This window comes from Chiloscyllium punctatum, chromosome 1 (assembly GCF_047496795.1).
Source record: "Chiloscyllium punctatum isolate Juve2018m chromosome 1, sChiPun1.3, whole genome shotgun sequence".
NCBI classification, from domain to species: domain Eukaryota; kingdom Metazoa; phylum Chordata; class Chondrichthyes; order Orectolobiformes; family Hemiscylliidae; genus Chiloscyllium; species Chiloscyllium punctatum.
The window spans coordinates 44,727,991-44,747,364 of NC_092739.1; the positions used below are offsets into that span (position 1 = coordinate 44,727,991).

The following is a 19,374-nucleotide window of genomic DNA, read 5'->3' on the forward strand; positions in this document are numbered from 1 at the left end:
CTAGTTTGTTTTGGGAAACTTGGTCACCGTGGACTAGTTGGTCAATAGGGTCTCAATGACTCTATAACCAATCATTGACGAATCTGACCTAGCTTTGTTGTCATAGAGTCATAGAGAGGTACAGTACAGAAACAGACCCTTCGGTCCAATCCGTCCATGCCGACCACCTAGCCCAACCTAATCTAGACCCATCTGCCAGCACCCAGCCCATATCACGCCAAACCCTTCCTATTCATATACCAATGTCTTTTAAATGTTGCAACTGTACCAGCCTCTACCACATCCTCTGGCAGTTCATTCCATACAAGTACCACCCTCTGTGTGAAAATGTTGCCCCTTAGGTCTCTTTTATATCTTTCCCCTCTCACACTAAACCTATGCCCTCTAGTTCTGGACTCCCCCACCTCATAAATAGACTTTGTCTATTTATTCTATCCATACCCCTCATGATTTTATAAAGCTCTATAAGGTCACCCTTCAGCCTCTGATGCTCCAGGGAAAACATCCCCCCAGCCTGTTCAACCTCTCCCTATAGCTCAAATCCTCCAACCCTGGCAACATCCTTATAAATCTTTTCTGAACCCTTTTAAGTGTTACAACATCCTTCCGATAGGAAAGAGACCAGAATTGCATGCAATATTCCAAAAGTGGCCTAACCAATGTCCTGTACTCAATACTCTGACCAGTAAAGGAAAGCATACCAAATTCCGCCTTCACTATCCTATCCACCTGCAACTCTACTTCCAAGGAGCTATGAACCTGCACTCCAAGGTCTCTATTTGGCAACACTCCCTAGGACCTTACCATTAAGTGTATAAGTTCTGCTAAGATATGCTTTCCTAAAATGCAGCACCTCACATTTATCTGAATTAAACTCCATCTGCCACTTCTCAGCCCATTGGCCCATCTGGTCCAAATCCCATTGTATTCTGAGATAACCTCCTTTGTTGTCCACTACACCTCCAATTTTGGTGTCATCTGCAAACTTACTAACTATACCCGCTTTATTTTTTAATGGTCACAAATGGTGCTCAGTGCCAGGTAAATGCAATAGTTCACAAACTGTGCTATTACTTCTTTTCAGGACCTGAGTTGAAATCCAGGACGTTTGTTGGAACAAACGTTTCTTCTTTGCCAGCCACAGAAATCTTTAATACATTGATTCAAGTCAACTTGGGTTCTTTACCAATTGCTACTGATTGCAAACTCACTGTACAATGCTGTTTTTAAATAATAGCCATATCTAAAAGCACTAAATTATGTGAGGAACAGATAGATGTTACATCCACATCAATTCCTGAAAGTCTCTGAATGACACCTCACCATTTACTAATTTTGCTCTGAAGACAGCAGTAAATGGAGTGCTGACTGGATCAGTACATACAATTGGATTAACTCAATTGTGCTATGCAATTTATTACATTTGTATACATGAATGTTACACTATTGACATTATGATGTGAGAAGAAACCATTCCTGAAAAACTGAATAGCACCATATTAGTGAAAAACCAGTTAACATACAGATTGCATATATAGAAGAATAAAACATTAATGCTACCTTAAAAGCTCCTATTGCATTTATAGAGATGGGTGAGGCATTAATGAAAAATTTTGTAAACCTACACGCATTTGTATTGCATTACAGTCCAACATGGTACTCATTTATAGTTTGGTCGCTAAAGAGGACTCAAATGACATGGTGATATAGAGGGTCTGGATAATACAAAGTTTTACTAGATTTATCCTTTACTGAAAGGCCTTTAGTTATCATGATAGACTTATAGAGCTGGATTCTTTTACTCTAGAAAAGCATATATATCAGGAAGATTAATTGAACAATTTAAAATGACAAAAAGACGAGACTACTAGCAGTATTGAATCCAGATGACTGTTGTGAGAGCTGGCAACATGCTAATATTGCTTTTTTTAAGAGAAGGCCCCCCCCCCCAGTATCAAGTGAAAAGATCCCAGGGCAGAAATCCTGCCTTCTGAGAACCCCACACAGTGAATGCTGGGCTGGTGCTGGCTGAATATCAGAAATGGCAGGATGAGTTCTCTTCTGTGAGCATTAATTGAAAAAGAAGTCAAACTTAGAAATGAATGTACTGGCATTCCATTTTCAGGTATGCAAATAGAGTTCACACCAGATTATGTAATTTCCAAGTTTTGTTGGGTTTTCCCCCCTCAAGGGCATCAATCAGCAGCATTGTGGGAAGGCAGTCTGTGAGCTTTCCCACTTCAGACTTCATGGAGGGCAGCAAATTTTGCCCTATGTCTCTGCAAATAGATAATGTGAAGCCAGTAAGTTAGGGAAAAGGAGGTGCCACCTGTATGAGCGATGAGCTTACCAGTGCTGCTGATCAAGCACATTCCCTGCCTACAGCAGTAACTGGCATACACCAAGATTAAATGGTCCCAAGAGGCACTTTGAGAAGGTAAGTGTGCGAAGTGAATGGGTGAGGTGGTAGTCTCACAGGTAAGTGGGTGAAAGAAGGTGGGTCAGGTCTCTATTGGGGGAGGGGCATAGTATGGCAGATCTACAGTTAGAGCAGGTTTGATTTCTCAAACATTTCTTGGACAACTATTCAGCTAAGTTAGACCCCTCTGACTCCAGCTCCGAGTTGGGTACTTTTACAACGGGTTGCAGACACTGGGTAACTGACCTTCAGAAGGTACAACTTCCCGAGAAATTACTGCATTGTTAATGTATCAGGACCTTCAACAGGATCTGTAGTGTATCCAACAGAATAAATCTGGTCTGTGACCATGTGGAGAGCTAAAAATCTGCAGCTCAGCGTTTCATTGCTTGCGTATTTTCTTGTTTTACAGATTTGAGATTTGTTTTAATATAGTTTGATTAAAAATGGAGAATTGTTTTGAAAGTTTGGTTGATTTGAGTTGGAATTCCTAACACTTGAATGACAATTTCTATAGACATTTGATTTAAACCTCTGAAAAATAAACATATTCCACTAAATACCAACTTCAGATAAATATCTTTAGTACCTTACAGTATCCTTACTTTCTCCACTTGCAATCAATAGCCAAACTGATGTTAAGAAAGCTGATTTAAATAGCTGACAAAATCGCAATTATCCATGATAACCTTTTTCAAAAGAAATTTTACAAAATGCAAGTTAAATTTCTGTTTGTACCATCACATAGAAAGTGTCTAGTTAGACATAACTTTATATTATAATAGATCCTATATAAATTTTAAGGTGAAAACATTGAAATGTTATTTTCTTCATTAAAACTTCATCTTAAAACTGCCATGCCTCACGTCATGTGGCTGCATACCATGGAGCCTCAAGGAACATGTATTTAGTTTAAATTCATAATCAGGGATCTGGCACTTTATATTTAAAAAATATTTACAGGATGCTGGCATCACCACTATTTCTTATCCATCCACAATTATCCTTGAGCAGGTGGTGATGAGTCATAAGCTTGAACTGCTGCAGGGCTGGTTATAAGGAAGGGAGGTTCACAACTTGCCCAGTGAAGGGATAGCAATGCAGTTCCATGTCAGGATGGTGTGTGGCTTGGAGTGGAATTTGCAGGTCAGAGTGCTCCCATCCAACTGTAGCCCTTGTCCATCTAGATGGCAGCCAGATGGGCTTGGTAGGTGCTACTGAAGGAAGCCCATTGAATTGCTGTGGTTTATCATATATTGCTGTGGTACATACTACTGCCACTTTGCATCAGTAGTAAAGGGAGAGAGTTTTGAAATTGATGGACAGAATGCCAATCCAGTGGGCTGCTTTATCTTGGATGGTATCAAGCTTTTTTGAATGTTGTTGAAGCTGCACTCATGCAGACATGTGGGCAGTATTACATCACAGTCAAAATATTTTTTAACAAAATAGATCCTTACAAATAACTTTTGAGACAAATTAGAATCCCTTCATTTTCAAAAATATAGGATTTTCCTGGGTGTTTTGGTAGAAGAAGGAGACGGTTGGGATTGTAATTCCCTCCTGGTTGACCATATTAACTTCAGTGGAAATCTAGGTCACCCTACATAATTGGTTCTGGATTGCGGAAAACCTGAAAGGAGATTCCAGCAATAGTTAATAGTCAACGTGCAAACCTATTAAAATAAAAACAAAAAAACTTTGTTAAAAGCTTGGAGAGGCTGGATCTAAATGGCGCATGTGCCAACGTGCGATAGATCCTTTGATGTGCAGCCAAGGATGTGATAACATGCAAAGAGGACTAGAATACCACAGATTGTGGTTCATGTCCTAATCCTTTTGTGTGACACCACACCAGTTCCACTGCGACAGGAACTTTGTTGTTGTCCACAAGCAGTTCTGCTGCAGTGGCTACTTTTTCCATCTGGCGATTCTTCGCTCTGTGAAGCTTCAGGCTGGTGGGGTTCACTTATGCTGCTGTTATTCGACTCAGGAACACTGGCATGGGGAGCCTGTTTTAAAACACAATCCAAATAAAATCAATCAATGACATTTTCCCTTGACATCTCCCACCCTGGTTCCTTTCTCAAGATCTACAAATGTAAACTAGCAAAAATGACAGGACATTGATAATTTACAAATGTACCAAAAAAGGGACAGGGAAATAAATCATGCTATTAAGCCCCATCTATCCTAAATGTGATGCATCCCACTCACTTACTGGCAGAGGTAACACAAAGGAACTAGAGTAACAGGTTGGTTTTAAGAAAATCTAGTGACATAAGGGGAGTAAAAATGACCACATGTTTTCCCTGGTTTTGAATTTCAAGTATCTTTTGATCAGCAAGGCCACAGGAGACCACTGGTTTCTGAGGTGGAGGTACTGGCAAGCAGCCTGAACAATGATCTAGGACTGAGGGTCATAGCTGAACCTGCATAGTGAGACATGATGGAGGCTCTGAACTGATGGTGGACAGTGAATGTTTTAGTGTCACCTAATCACTGTCCACCAGTACACAACTTTGTCATCGTATAGGAGGACATTGCTGGTTGCTGATGTTGCTCAAGTTTAAGAGATTGCGGCTGGCTCAGAGGTGCAGAAGCATACTCTATTCCCTTCACTAGCTTCCTGACTGATGTTGATTTATAGAGAAATGTCTGACCTTGGAAGGCTTCTCAGGTTTTAGTGGCCCAGTACCAGACCACACGATGTAGTTACCTACAATAGCATTTCTATTTCCAGTATACTATTTTAAGTGTACCACCCACATTTATGCTGAATTCGTACTCTTATAATTATGATAATCCAAGGAATGATGTAATCCACATGCAAATTGCATGGGATTCTAAACTTATCTCAGCTCATCTGGTTGTATTTTGTTTCGATGCAGGATTAAAACTGATTAAGCTGGACTCCGTTCTGTTCTAATGCTATCCTTGTCTTTAAATTCACGTTGAACTTGACTACCCGAGAAGATTTTCTGAATGAAAAGAACTCGCATGCCTTTCTCTTGGTGCCACTGAGGGTCAATGGACTGCCATTTTCCACTGTCTTCAGCTGCTCATTTGGAACTCCCAGTCTGGTTCCTTTCTCAAGATCTGCAAATGTAAACAAGTAAAAATGACAAGGGATTGTTAATTTACAAATGTACCAAAAAAGGGGCAGGGAAATATACCATGCTATTAAGCTTGATCTATTGTAAATGTGATGCATCCCACTCACTTCCTGGCAGAGGCAACACAGAGGAAAGAGAGTAACAGGTTGGTTTAAGAAAGCACACCCTCTGACTGAGTGATGACCTGGTAAAGTGCCATTGTCAGTAAATTCACACTTACCCCACACCACCCCCACATCCCCAATCCCAGAAGGTGTCACAATCTACCTAAGGCTTTAAAATATGCTATATCCATTTTCTGCTTACACGTCGAAAAGCAGCTACTAATCATAAGATTGCTTCTATTACAGTTTAAACATTTATCTCACACTGCAACGTGGAACCTTGGCTTTTATTAATTCTATTTTTATGCGTGGAACTCAATGAATCATCGCTCCTTACTACAAAGGTTGGCGGGATAAATTTGGGACAGCTAGTTTGAGATTATGCTTATTAAAAGATACTGATTTATACAGTTCGTTTACTTTTTTGTTGTGCACAAAAATAGTGGAAAGATGGAAAGTAACATTACTGGACAATGGGACATTTTCCCACTTTGGGCGTCTCATGCCAACATTAAGTGCTTCCGGGTCAAGTATGAAGAAAGTTAAACGAACACACCTCCTGTGCCTCAAATATGATTTAAAATGCAATGTCACAATATTACTTCAATGTGGCATTACCATTCCCACAGTAACCATGTCAGACACACTGTGCAATCTTTCATTGGGTCTCACGTCCAACAGGAATTGAATTGAGGCAACTGTGTGTATTTTAAAATGGTCACTGACAGCCTGAAATAGCAAACTTGCATCTTATCATTTGCATCAGGTTTGAATCCAATTTATAAGAGATCAGCATTTTAATCCCACTACATTGCCCCCCTTTTTTTTGTCTGACAGCTTTCAAATGCAGAAGTATTTATGACAAAGTATGCTATCTGCTTAACCCTCCTCAGGATTGGAATGGGTTCACCTGTTATAATATGGGGAAAGGTGGACTTTGCATCAAGTTAGGTAAGGCCAACAATACTGAAGGATGAGCTATTACCATCAAAAAGGAGAGGAGAGAGCTGCCAGGGTCTGGGAACAAAGGGAAGCTGAGCATACACAAGCTGGAGCAGAAAGGGCATGACAGAATGAGTACCACCCTTTGTGATTCAGACATTAAACGTGGTGGACTGGACATTAATATTGACTTACGTTTCTTCTTTTTGTAGTTCATTCCACAATGAACACCAGTTGGAGCATTTTTCAAAATATTGTCTTTGTATTTCCTTGAACAGGATTCCTTTGCCTCCAGGATCCAGGGTGAGTGGGAGCTATTAGTATTTGATCTGCTTCCACACAATGTATTAGTTAACTACACTGATATTCCTCTTTTTCTATAGAATGGCATACCTGAGAGAATTTTGTCTATATTCTCCACCAAAAACTTGGCATTCTCCATAGTAAAACACATTGGTGGTTTAAATTTCAGAACGTTTCGATGTGGCCCATCAGCACTCAGCAATATCTTTTCTTCCTTGAGTCTGCAGGAGTGGAAAAGAAAGGTTTACTACATTGACCAGAATGTGCCTTTCTCCCTGTAATCTTGATTCCTGCTGTAAAAGCCTTGTGCCTTGCAAAACCTTCAATCTTGCCTCAACCATTCTCCCTTGTACATCCAATTTCATTCCCTCAGATCCAAGAGGTGCCGACGGCAATGTCATTGGTGCACACTGTGTCTAGCAATCCGGTGCCCTACTCTGACATAACTAGAGTCCCAGTGGGGCATGCTTCTGGCAAGTTCACTGGTGCGATTGAAACAGGATAGTTGGTTTGGGATTCACGCCAACAAATGTAAATGGATGGAGGGGCTGCTCTATACATTTTGTCCCTACAATGGCAGGAAATTGTTTCCAAATCCCAGTCTCCATGACACCTACTGATTGTTTTAAAATATGAGTTCATTCCAGTAGTGAACAACAATGTGGATAGATAACCAAAACATCAATTGAAATTGTTGGATCATGACTCAACAACTCTGAGCAACAATTTATCTTTCAAGTGTACATTTGCTGTTTCACTTTTCCAGTCCTTGTGACTTCCTTATCAGCTCTGGTTTTTCAATTAACAGTTACAAAAACAAACAGCCTTGGACACTGGCACACACTTTACCTGTAGATTATATATTGTGCTTCTGCCTTGGCTGGTGTTCTCTCCTTTCGATCTTTCACCAGGTCAACTCCAATAAAAAATCCAACACCCCTGCAGTCAGAGAAATATGAAGTGTATTGAAGAAATAGCATGTTTAACTTGGCACTCAAGACTAGATCCACTAGTCATTTACAATCTTTGTGAGTTAGGCAGTATATCCATGCTTAGGGCAGGGGAGGGAGATTTGTTTGAAGACAGTAAAAAAAAAATGATGATTCCAGGGAATGGTGCATTACCGTCCTAGGACATCACTTTAAAACTTCCCTCAGGCACTCCTGGTCCAGCAATTTTAGCTGCTTCTCTGACCTTCTCTCAGTTTAAAAGCTGTGGCTAGGGCTATATGTTATTCATTCCCCTGTTCAAATCTATTTATAACCCTCCTGATAATGAAACAATCCATGCTTGCCCACAACAGAGTAACATCCAGGTTTCATTTCATAAGTACCAAACACCAGTTATACCACTTAAGACCATTTCACACCAAGCCCAGCCACATCTCTCTTGCCTTCAATAATTAGATACCCACTATGATTCCTACATCAACAATTTGAGTTTCCCAACTGACGGGAAATCTAATGAATGCTGAAAGATATTGTAAAAGCTAAATATGTTGTAATATGTGATTTCCTGACTTCTCAAAATCTTGGATCTAGTCGAATGTTTTGATGGATTACTTGGCTGGTCTATAATATTAGTTCCAGTTGAGTGGTTTGACAGAACATTAAAATAGAGTTCACTTCATTGACAACCCTCCTCCTGGACTCAATACCCATTTATCTACCACTGCACCCAGCTCATACAAACAGGCTGGACTTAGCAACTCAGCAAGCAGAATTTAGCAACATTTCCGAGCACATTACTTCTACCAGCGTGAACGACAAGAACTACAAGATCATAGGAATTCCATGATGAATCAAGGGGAGTCCTCAGTTTCCAGGAATGGAAACTCTTCCACTCGGCACCAGATAACCATGCTACAGGGAGGGTGACCTTCCCAGGATAACCGGTGGAAAGTTCATCAGTACCTTGTGCTGTGTTGCTGTGTGCCTGTGATGTGTTGAACTTCAGCAATATCCCATTGCACACTTTGGGGTCCCTAAGGGCTTGGTTCTCACTACCCTGAACTCGAGCACTGTGGCTCAGCCAAGCAAGGGTTATTCCTGAAGCAGAACATATCAACTCAATATCAGCCCAATAGAAATGTCCTGTATGAAGTTTTAGCTACATATCAATAAAAACAGTACCATAATGAGCAACAATGGCCCAATATTTACAGGTCCATGCAACCAGATTGCCTGACCGATTAAAAGGTTGAGGGGAAGGTAGGTCTTTGGCACCAAGCTGCAGACAGGAGGGAGTGAGACATTCGAAAGGCTGAGTGGTGGGAGGTTATAGTGGATGGATAATTGGGGATTGATGAAGCTTAACAGCAGCTTGGACAGAGGTCAGCAAAACAAGGGCTGGGGAGGGGAAATGGACCAGTTTTGTTTTACCCTAAAGTTTAAAACGGTGAGGCATTCAGTCTCATTGAAAGTTTTGAAATGAGGTAAGCTCCATTCGGCAGTGAGTTAGTTGCCTTTGTCTGTTCTGCCTTGCTCACATGAGGAGAGGGTGGGACTGAGGCAGCTTGGAATGGGGTTTGGGATTTTTAAGATCTAGTTTCATACTTAACACAAGCTCACTTACTCCATGTGTCGCTAGAACTTTAAGAACTCTTCCACCAATTGCTAGCTGGATCACGTTCAGAATGCACCACTGCGATGATCCATCCATTGTATATCCTCCCGAATGGAGTTTAGATTTATTCACACACTGCTAACAATCTGGATTGGCAAAGTATTACCTGACGTCCCCAATAAGTGGATGTTTGGCTTGTTGTTCTTTCAGTAAGTTCATCAGATAGTTTCCTACTCTGGTTGCATTCCCATGGAGATCCTCCTTCTCGATGATGTTCAGGACTGCCAGACCAATAGCGCATGAGACTGGGTTACCTCCAAACTGAGATATGTAAAGGTAGGTTAGGGTCAAGAACTCTGTCCGCCCCTTTATTCCAACACCAAAATGGAAGTAGCAATGTGCAAAACTGTTTTCAAAAAAGTTGAAGTTAACAAAAGAAGGGATACATGCTCACAAATCTATATCCCACCCTTAACACAGATACTTTACTTGCGAGAATACCTGTTGTAACAGTAGAGTCATAGAGATGTACAGCACGGAAATAGACCCTTCAGTCCAACTTGTCCATGCCGACCAGATATCCCAACCCAATCTAGTCCCACCTGCCAGCACTTGGCCCATATTCCTCCAACCCCTTCCTATTCATATATCTATCTAGATGCCTTTTTAATGTTGCAATTGTACCAGCCCCTACCACTTCCTCTGGCAGTTCATTCCACACATGCACCACTCTGTGTCAAAAAGTTGCTCCTTAGGTCTCTTTTGTATCTTTCCCCTCTCATCCTATGCTTTCTAGTTCTGGGGCCCCCACCGCGGGAAAATACCTTGTTTATTAATCCTATCTATGCCTCTCATGATTTTGTAAACCTCTATAAGGTTATCCCTCAGTCTCCGACACTCCAGGGAAAACAGCCCTGGCTTATTCAACCTCTCCCTATAGCTCAAATCCTCTAACCCTAGCAACATCCTTGTAAATCTTTTCTGAACCCTTTCAAGTTTCACAACATCCTTCCGATAGGAAGGAGACCAGAATTGCACGCAATATTCCAAAGGTGGCCTAACCAATGTCCTGTACAGCCACAACATGACCTCCCAACTCCTGTACTCAATACTCTGACCAATAAAGGAAAGCATACCAAATGCCTTATTCACTATCCTATCCACCTGTGACTCTACTTTCAAGGAGCTATGAACCTGCACTTCAAGGTCTCTTTCTTCAGCAACACTCCCCAGGACCTTACCATTAAGTGTATAAGTCCTGCTAAGATTTGCTTTCCCAAACTGCAGCACCTCGCATTTATCTGAATTAAACTCCATCTGCCACTTCTCAGCCTATTAGCCCATCTGATCAAGATCCTGTTGTAATTTGAGGTAACCTTCTTCGCTGTCCACTACACCAGCAAAAGGAAAAGTGCCTACCTGCCTAATTATCATGGGAAGCTAGTCAAATACAGGGCAGTTGGTACTATTGTTATTGGATTAGTAACTCAGCAAAGCACTACCCTCTAGGAACAAGGGTTCAAAGCAGCTGTTTGAATTTATATTCAAATAATTAATAAGAGAAAAGGAATGAAAAAGCAGTCACAGAAATAATGACTAGAAATATGATAGTCAATTATCATAGAGTCATAGAGATGTACAGGATGGAAACTCATCTACTTCATTAATGTGCTCGAGGGGAGGAAATCTGCTATCATTGCCGGTCTGGCCTACATGTAACTCCAAAGACACAGCAATGTGGTTAACCATTAACTGCCCTTACAAAAAGGGAAACTAGCGATAGATAACAAATGCTGGACTTGCCAGCAAAACTCACATCTCATGCAAGAATAACCAATATTGGAACTCAGAAAATTTATGACACAAGAGTAGGCTAATTGATTGATCATGGCTTTGCCAATTGTGAAAGAGTTAAATCCCAGTTTCCAGCTCTTGGTTTACAGCCTTGTATGACACCTCACATGTATATTCACGTATATTCTAAATGTAATGAATGTTTCTGCCTCCATAATCCTTTCAGGCAGTAAGTTACATATTGTCCATCACACTCAGCATGAAAGTATTACTCTGCAACTCCCCTTAATCCTTCTGCAAATGACTTCATGTCTATGCCATAGCTATTGACTTCTTAGACCTGGGAGGTGTCTTATAGTATTTATTGCACCTCAATTCAAACCCCCTTTCAATCCCTTTTCTGTTCCCAAGAAAGTAAACCCAGCCTAACCACACAATTCCTGGGCAGGTTGATGATAATATAGTGGATGGAACCATAAACTCTGTTCATGTTTTACTTCTTTGCCTTTTTCGTTTGTTTTTGGATAACACTATTTGAATGGTTCTGCTTTCCTTTTTCCGCCTCCTTGAGACAAATCTTCTGTTTCTGTCCTTGTCACTGTTATCATCATTTTCCGCTTTCACCAGCATCCTTTTTTGTCATTTTGTCAATCCTGCTTGCCAACTATCACAGACCTTACAACATCAACAAATCAGAAATAAAGACAGAAAATGCTGGCAATACCTAAAACACAGGAAAGTGCCGGTCGATGAAAGACCACTGGACTGAAACTCTGCCTGATTCTGTGACTGCTGCTTAACAGATGGGTGTTTGCAGAATTTTCAGCTTTTTTTCTCACTGTGGACCTTCCCTTTTGTTCTTTCCCCTCTCCGACCTGTCACTAGCTCTGTATGTGCTGTTACAGCTCTAACTGCATAACCTACTATATTTCTAACATGTTTTTCTCAGCTCTGAGGAAAAGATCATTAGCTTTCTACAAATGTTACCTGACCTGATTGTGTTTTGCTTTTATTTTAGATTTCCAGTATGCAAACTACTTAGATTTTGTGTTTATATTATGAAGGTCACCTATTTCTGTATCTATGATGTTACCAAAGTCCACCCCCTGCTTGAGCTTATCGGCTGTGAAACCCTAATCCATGCCCTTGATGCCCTTCAGCTTGCTTATTGAATGAATACGTGACCACCTTGCTGGATTCCACCATCTGTAAACTTCATGTGATCCACAGCTCTGCTGCTCAGGTTAACTCGCATCAAATCCTGTCGTGCCTTGCTGACCTACACAGACTCCTAGTTTAAGCAAAGCTTCAATTTTAGTTTCTCACCAAGGCATGACCTTGTCCCTCCAGATCTCTAAGGTCCTCCAAGACCACAACTCTCTGAGATACCTGAACTCCTCTAACCTTGGCCTTGTCAGCATCCTCAATTTGGAACAAGATTAGGGACCATGCCATCAACTAATCCGGACCAAGACTCTGGAATTCTCTCTTTGAATGTCTTCATTTCATTCTTTAGATGATGTACTCTTTAGAACAGACATCTTTGACTTGGCTCCAGCTTAAAATTACCTAATGTTTAGGGTATCAAATTTTGTTTGACGTTGCTCCTCTGGTCATGTTACTTAATTAAAAGTGCTACTTAAATGCACATTGTTAGTCTTAACTTGACAGCAGCTAAAGGTTCAAAAACAAGACTGGGTCATGGTAATATTTGTCATAAGAACACTATTGAAAGAAAAATTGTACTGGGTCACTTCTTTGCTAAGAAAGAGAAAGATATTAAAAAAATGCCAGAGAATCCTCTGAGCAAAAGGAATATATTCAAAGGGCGAGATCAGAAAAAGAAAGAATCAGATTGAGGAAGACACAGTTGATACACCCAAGTAATTTTAACAGCAATTTTTATAACCAATTGCGTTTCATGTACTGTCATGATAGGCGTCTCCCAGAGTGTATTCCTGTGGTAATTAAAACTCCCTTCACAACAATGTGAGCATTGTTATTCATTTTTTTCAGATTTTTCACCATGGTTAAACACCGTCTACAGGGGAAAAAACACAAGCCCAGAAATTAGTTATGTTGCAAATTAAGATCGGGAACCATTTTACGTTTTCTTCACATAAGTAGAAACTTCAGACATCATTGACTAATACCATCGCCACACCCTCCTCCCTCCCCCAACACAGTGTCTGGTTTCTCCTCCCTTTATTAAATCTCATTGGGTTTTGTATTACAAAGAGGAACAGTTTCCATGATCTCACCAGGTTCTCAATTTGAATCTGGAAGTGAGTGGTAGTAGTTTATGCAGAGACAGTGATGTCAATATTAGATACCCATATTCATGTACTTGCCATGAGGGAAAACGTGGCATCACTGGATGGTGGTCAAGAACAGAAGCTATTTGTTAATTTTTGTTGCTCCCTGTTTAGGATGTTTGATGAACTATAGTGGAACTTTCCATCAGCCTAGCTAAGATCAGCTAACTCAGTACAGACCTAAGACCTGGAATCCAGAATCTCCATGTTCAATATTGGCTAGCTTTTACACTTAGAATTCTCTAAAATCTTTAGAGAGCTAGAAGCTTCAATCACTTACTGTGTTAAAATATTCAAGACCAGATGCTCCAAATGCTTCTGCAATTTCCTTGGTTGTAACCACACAGGACATGGGATGACCATTTCCAATGGGTTTGCCCATGGTGACAATGTCTGGAACAAAGTCCTCTCCTTGCAACTGGAAAGCCCAGAAATGTTTCCCGACTCTGCCAAAGCCTACTTGGACTTCATCGGCTATGAACACTCCTCCCACATTATGCACATATCTAAAAACAAAATCAGGAATCCAGTTCCACAAGAGGTAACAAGCAGTACAACATAAACTTTATGAAATCAGGTTTGCATTAAAATGTCTCTTCCGCCCCAGTTGCAGACTGGTGGATTTCTTCAGATGTTCAGTTCTTAAAAACATTTTGCCTGTGAACTGTCATTTACCATGGAACCCATGTTCTGGCTGTTGCAAGGACTTTAACCTGCAAGTCACAAATTGATGGAGTGAACGTAAACATTTTTGAAGAGTGGTAATGTCTGTTTAACTGTTGTGACCTGAAGATGTTTTTCTAAGTGCCATACTCTCTAAAGTCTATATATAAAAATAAGCTTCAACTATCAGAGGGGGTTATAAATAACTTATTAAACACTGCGTTGATTGACATGCACGGGCTGTGTCTGCTGACACCACAGAAAGGCTCTCATGGTGCATGTGTACCTGCCTTTTGTGAAATGCTTTGTTAGTGAAAAACTGGCAGCAAGCAAATATGTCTACGAAATATTGGCTTGGAATGATGTGACTGCACACAGGCAGGGGGACTCCATAGGGAGAATCTGAACCAAAATTTGTTTTCTTTGGTCAGGGATTAACCACTTGAGATTTAAAAGCTTTAAATGAAATTTATGAATGCAAGGTTTGGCTTGTTACCAAATGTGTGGAGGGAGAAGAGCTTTATTCGATTGTCACAAGGTTTTTAAAAAAATCTCTCCACATGGCTCATACTGTTGGAGAATACTGGGAGTGTAGTTATAGAAATGGTCTAAAATATACAATGGGCCATGAGGGATCTGTCGGGATTGTTGGAAGGCCTGACAACTTCTAAAGTCTGAGAGAACCAAGGTGACCTTATAACTCCGCCCAGCTTTCACCTGTTCCAGCGGTCAGCCGTGCTCTGAACCCTGACGGTGCAGATGGAGGCCATTTTGGCCCATCATCAGTGGCACTGCATTTACAGCACAGCCCAGCTTCTCTCCTTTCAAACCCCAGAATGTCTGAAGAGAAGAGGGATCAGGGATTAACAATTATGGAAGAGCCTTGATGGCTGGAGTTGTGAGTGAGTAGGGGTTGGGTGGGGTTTGGTAGGAGGGTGCATTCGGGATCAGATGCCTGAAGGAGTGAGGGTTGCTGTGATGGAGGCTGTGGGTGGTCTGAGGTTGGGGCCAGGGCCCAAGTCCCAAGGGAAACTTGACTAGCCAGTGGTCAAAGAAAAATAACGGAAAACCTCATTACAATATTTAAATTGGCAACTTATATCCTAAATGCAGGTTGGCTGCTTGGCCCCTTGTCTAGGTTCCAAAATAAGAGGTTTGGGCTAAACTTCAAATTTATAAAATATTTTAGCCTCCCACTCCACTCAAGAACTGCTGTTTGTACTAATCAATATTCCATCCATGGTACCAAATGTTCTTGACAAATAGAAATCTCTTGCTATGACAGTGCTTTGACAATAATGCAATGTCATCCAGCAATAAAGGCAGTTTGTATTCTATGCCTGTAATCACACTGAGAAACCAAATGCGAGTAAACAACTTGCCTTAATGAACAAAATAAAGAAACAACACATCATGTGTTTGCCTGAAATCTGTCTTTATCCTTCAGCACTCCCTTGATAAATAACTGGAAAACATTTTGGAAGAGTTTGGCATTTAATATGGGTATAAAGTAGAATTGCAAAATTAAGTTAAAACACAAATGACACAGGTAAAATAGATGGTTATTATTCTGCATTATAAATTGAAATGTGGAAGTAAAAAGGTTATGGCTTGGAATTTCGCGGTGTTGGAAAATTCACAAGTTGGACTTGATTCTAGTCCAATCCCAGCAGACCCAATGTTTGCTGGCATGCAATTAGGTGCAGATACGGAGCCTGGCAATTGTGCTCCACACCCAGCCAACTCCTTAGTCCTCCACAAGTTTTGAGAAATTGTGAACAGTAGTCTGGATTCAAGAATCTTTGTAAAATGTAAAATCGAAAGGTTTTACCAATATCTCATGATGGATCCCTGGCTGACAGCCTAGAATCATAGTATAACTCAATGGGGTTTTGTTTTGACATGTGAAGAGAATGGTTGACTATGCTTCATTGACGTCTTTTAGTGTTTAGAAGTGGATCCTTCTGTGAGCTTGTTTGTCACTGTCTCAAGATTTATAGTTAAGAGATATGAAATGTTTGAAGACTCTGAATTGATATTTTAATGTTCTGTCAGATGGACACTTTTATGAGATTGTGCAAAGAACAGTTAATTTTCAAAAGGAAGGTTTTACTTTCGCTGAGCAGTTCCATCTATGCCATTGTTAGTGACGGGCTCATTAGTTCTCTACATAGTGTTCACTAGGTGATTTTTAAAACTTTGTTTATGGGATCTGGACATTGCAAGATGAGCCAGTCTTTATTGTCTTTCTCTAACTGCCCTGGAGGAAGTGCTGGTGAGCTGACTTCTTGAATCTCTTCAATCCTTGGGTACAGGGGCACTCACAGTTCTGTAAGGAAGGGAACTGGCAGGATTTTGAGCCAGCAATAGTGAGGGAGGAACATTATACTCCTAAGTCAGGACGGCGTGTGGCTCGCAGGAGATCTTATCGGTGTGGTGTTCCCATTCTTTCTGCTACCCTTATCCTTCTAGATGGTAAAGATGTGGATTTGGAAGGCGCTGTCGGAGGAGTCTTGGGGAGTAACTGCAGTGAATCCAGTAGATGCTACACTGCCACTTTGCGTCACTGGTGAGAATAGTGAATGGTGGACATGGTGAATGGGGGGGCCAGTGAAGTGGACTGCTTTGTCCTGTATGGTGTCAACCTTCTTGATATATTTCGACTTGCATTCCATCACACTCCTGTCTTGTGCTTGTAGATGGTGAAAAGCATTAAAAATGACAGGACCTGTGTTATTCTGAGTTACTCACCACAGAATTCCTGGCGTGTGAGGTGCTTTTGTAGTTACAGTATTTATTTGGTAAGTCTAGTTCAGTTTCTGGTCAATGGTAACCCCCGAGGATGTTGATAATGGGGGCATTCAGCAATGGTTATGACACCAAGGGGATTGTCTCTTCTTGAAGGTTGTCATCCTCGCCTAATGCAAATGGTACTTTTCAGCCGAAGCCTGGACATTTTCCAGGTCTTGCTGCATTTGGACATGGACTGCTTAAGTATCTGGAGAGTCGCGAATGCTACTGAACATGGTGCGATCACTGGTGACCATCCCTATTTCTTATCCGATGAGGCCGAGAGAATGTCATTGTTGCAGCAAAAGGTGGGGGGGCTGAGGACTCTACACTGAGGAACCCTTGCCGAGATGTGCTGGGGCTAAGATGGTTGACCTCTAACAATCAATCATCTTCCCTTATGCTAGGTATGATTCCAACCAGAAGAGAGGTTCCCCGGTTCCTATTAACTCCAGTTTTGCTAGGGCTTCTTGATGAAATGCTCAGTCAAATACACCATTTGATGCCAAGGCCAGTGACTCTCACCTCACCTATGAGTGCTTTGCATTGGCATGAGGGACATAAGGAACCATGGATTGTGGTGGGTTGGCATAAGAGATGAAGGGATCAGGGCAACAAAACCTAAAATGTCACAACATAACTGTGGAAATCTCAAAGAAATCAGACAGGAAGCTTAACCAGCCTGTTTTGGCACTCGTCTGCCCTTACGGCTTTGTTTTTGGGGGTGTGAGCCCTACTGTAACCTGTTCCCTTCATGGAGGGCCTGTCTGCTTTGTGGACAGAATGAGACAGGAAATTCCCTGACTGAAGGTAGCTGCCCCAGTCGTGACAATTTGAGTCTGTGATCAATAGGCTGATAAGGAAGGAGCATAGGTATACTGTACAACAAATTCCTTAATTCCGCCACAATATCAGAGAGAGGCACAGCAGAAGCTAAGACATTCCTGGGAGAAATGGAAGAAAAGGGCAAAAAAAAAACAGAGAGGCACCTGGGTTCCTCTTGAGGCTTTCTTAGCAGTTGGATCAGAAGAGGCTGTGACAGAGGCCAGAGGGCTGGTTATATACCCAGGTGGTGCAATAATATGTACAATCGGGAATCAAATCATGGTAAGGAAGAAAACAAAGACAGATGCTCCACAAGGTAAGTTAATAAAGCAACATATAATATTAGACAAATTTCAAATGGTCAAGCCCAAAACATAAAGTGGAGGTCAGATCAGTGCAGTTTAAAACCACCAATCAATTTTGTTCTCTGGAAATTTTTACAAAAACTTTTAACGATAAATTAAAAGCTACATTGGATCTTTCTTCCTTTAAAGAGAAACACAAATGGAGTACATACTCTGCCACTTTCTGGAAGTAGCCAGCTGGTGGGATTATTTGACCTCCGCAACTCTGCATGGATTCAGCAATAAACGCAGCCATCTATTCAAAAGAAGATGTCATCAATAATACACACCTCCAGCTTGCACTGAGCCAAAAAGAACGAGATAGTCAGTGGTTGGACTGAACCCCAGGAGACAGAACAGTTCATCATTTCACAGTCACTAAAACAAAAGGAACAAAGACAATTGAAATCACTGTATACCCTCAGCATACTTTGCCTGCCAGAGTATTCCATTGCGAATTCAAGGTTGCATGTGCCATTTGTAAAATTAAGTCATAAAAATGTTTTCATATGTAGGGCTGAAATCCCACTGATTCCTGCTGTTTTGAGTCCAGTGGCTGATGAGTCAGAGATGTACAGCACGGGAACGGACCCTGCGGTCCAACTTGTCCCTGCTGACCAGATATCCGAAATTAATCTGGTCCCATTTGCCAGCATTTGGTCCATATCCCTCCAAACCCTTCCTAATCATATACCCATCCAGATGCATATCTGTGCCAGCCTCTAACACTTCCTCTGACAGCTCATTCCACATATGTCACCCGCTGCATGAAAAAAGTTGCCCCTTTGGTACTATTTAAATGTGGCCAGGTAGAATTTATTTAGGTACAGCTTCAATAAAATTGTTAACTGGTTTGCTTTCTTTCCACCTCTGATTTGTTTTGCACACGTTTCTATGAAGGTCTGTAAGCAAGAATGCAAATATTTAGGAGGAAACATCAAAGGCACAATCTGCAAATTGCTTCATTCAAAGTTCCTTGAAAAACAAGTAATTCATTTTAGTATATTTTACTTGCTCACTTGCCTAAGTCAGAAAGAAAAGACAAGTTTCCTGTTGTAATTTGTAACTACACCAGATATTAGGTTAAAAGTTAAGAGCCCTCCTTGAAATATACAGTTCCATAGTAGATGATCCTTCTGGAAATAAACCACGTCTCTGGCCTTGGTGAAGTAGTTAGAGGGTAACTGAGAAGCT

The 19,374-nt window shown here is 41.1% G+C and overlaps 1 protein-coding gene across 1 annotated transcript in view; it reads right to left on the reverse strand.

The window, feature by feature from the left end:
- Window positions 1-1,251: 1,251 nt before the first annotated feature.
- The window catches only part of LOC140459720 (ethanolamine-phosphate phospho-lyase-like), a 41,424-nt gene continuing 23,301 nt past the window's right edge, over window positions 1,252-19,374 (reverse strand). The window contains exons 7-13 of the mRNA XM_072554203.1: window positions 18,354-18,436; window positions 13,839-14,064; window positions 9,616-9,770; window positions 7,734-7,823; window positions 6,975-7,105; window positions 5,424-5,518; window positions 1,252-4,431 (exon numbers count right to left, since the gene is read on the reverse strand). Coding sequence (XP_072410304.1) covers window positions 4,243-4,431; window positions 5,424-5,518; window positions 6,975-7,105; window positions 7,734-7,823; window positions 9,616-9,770; window positions 13,839-14,064; window positions 18,354-18,436 — 969 coding nt within the window. The 3' untranslated portion in view covers window positions 1,252-4,242. The remainder of the gene's footprint in view (window positions 4,432-5,423; window positions 5,519-6,974; window positions 7,106-7,733; window positions 7,824-9,615; window positions 9,771-13,838; window positions 14,065-18,353; window positions 18,437-19,374) is intronic.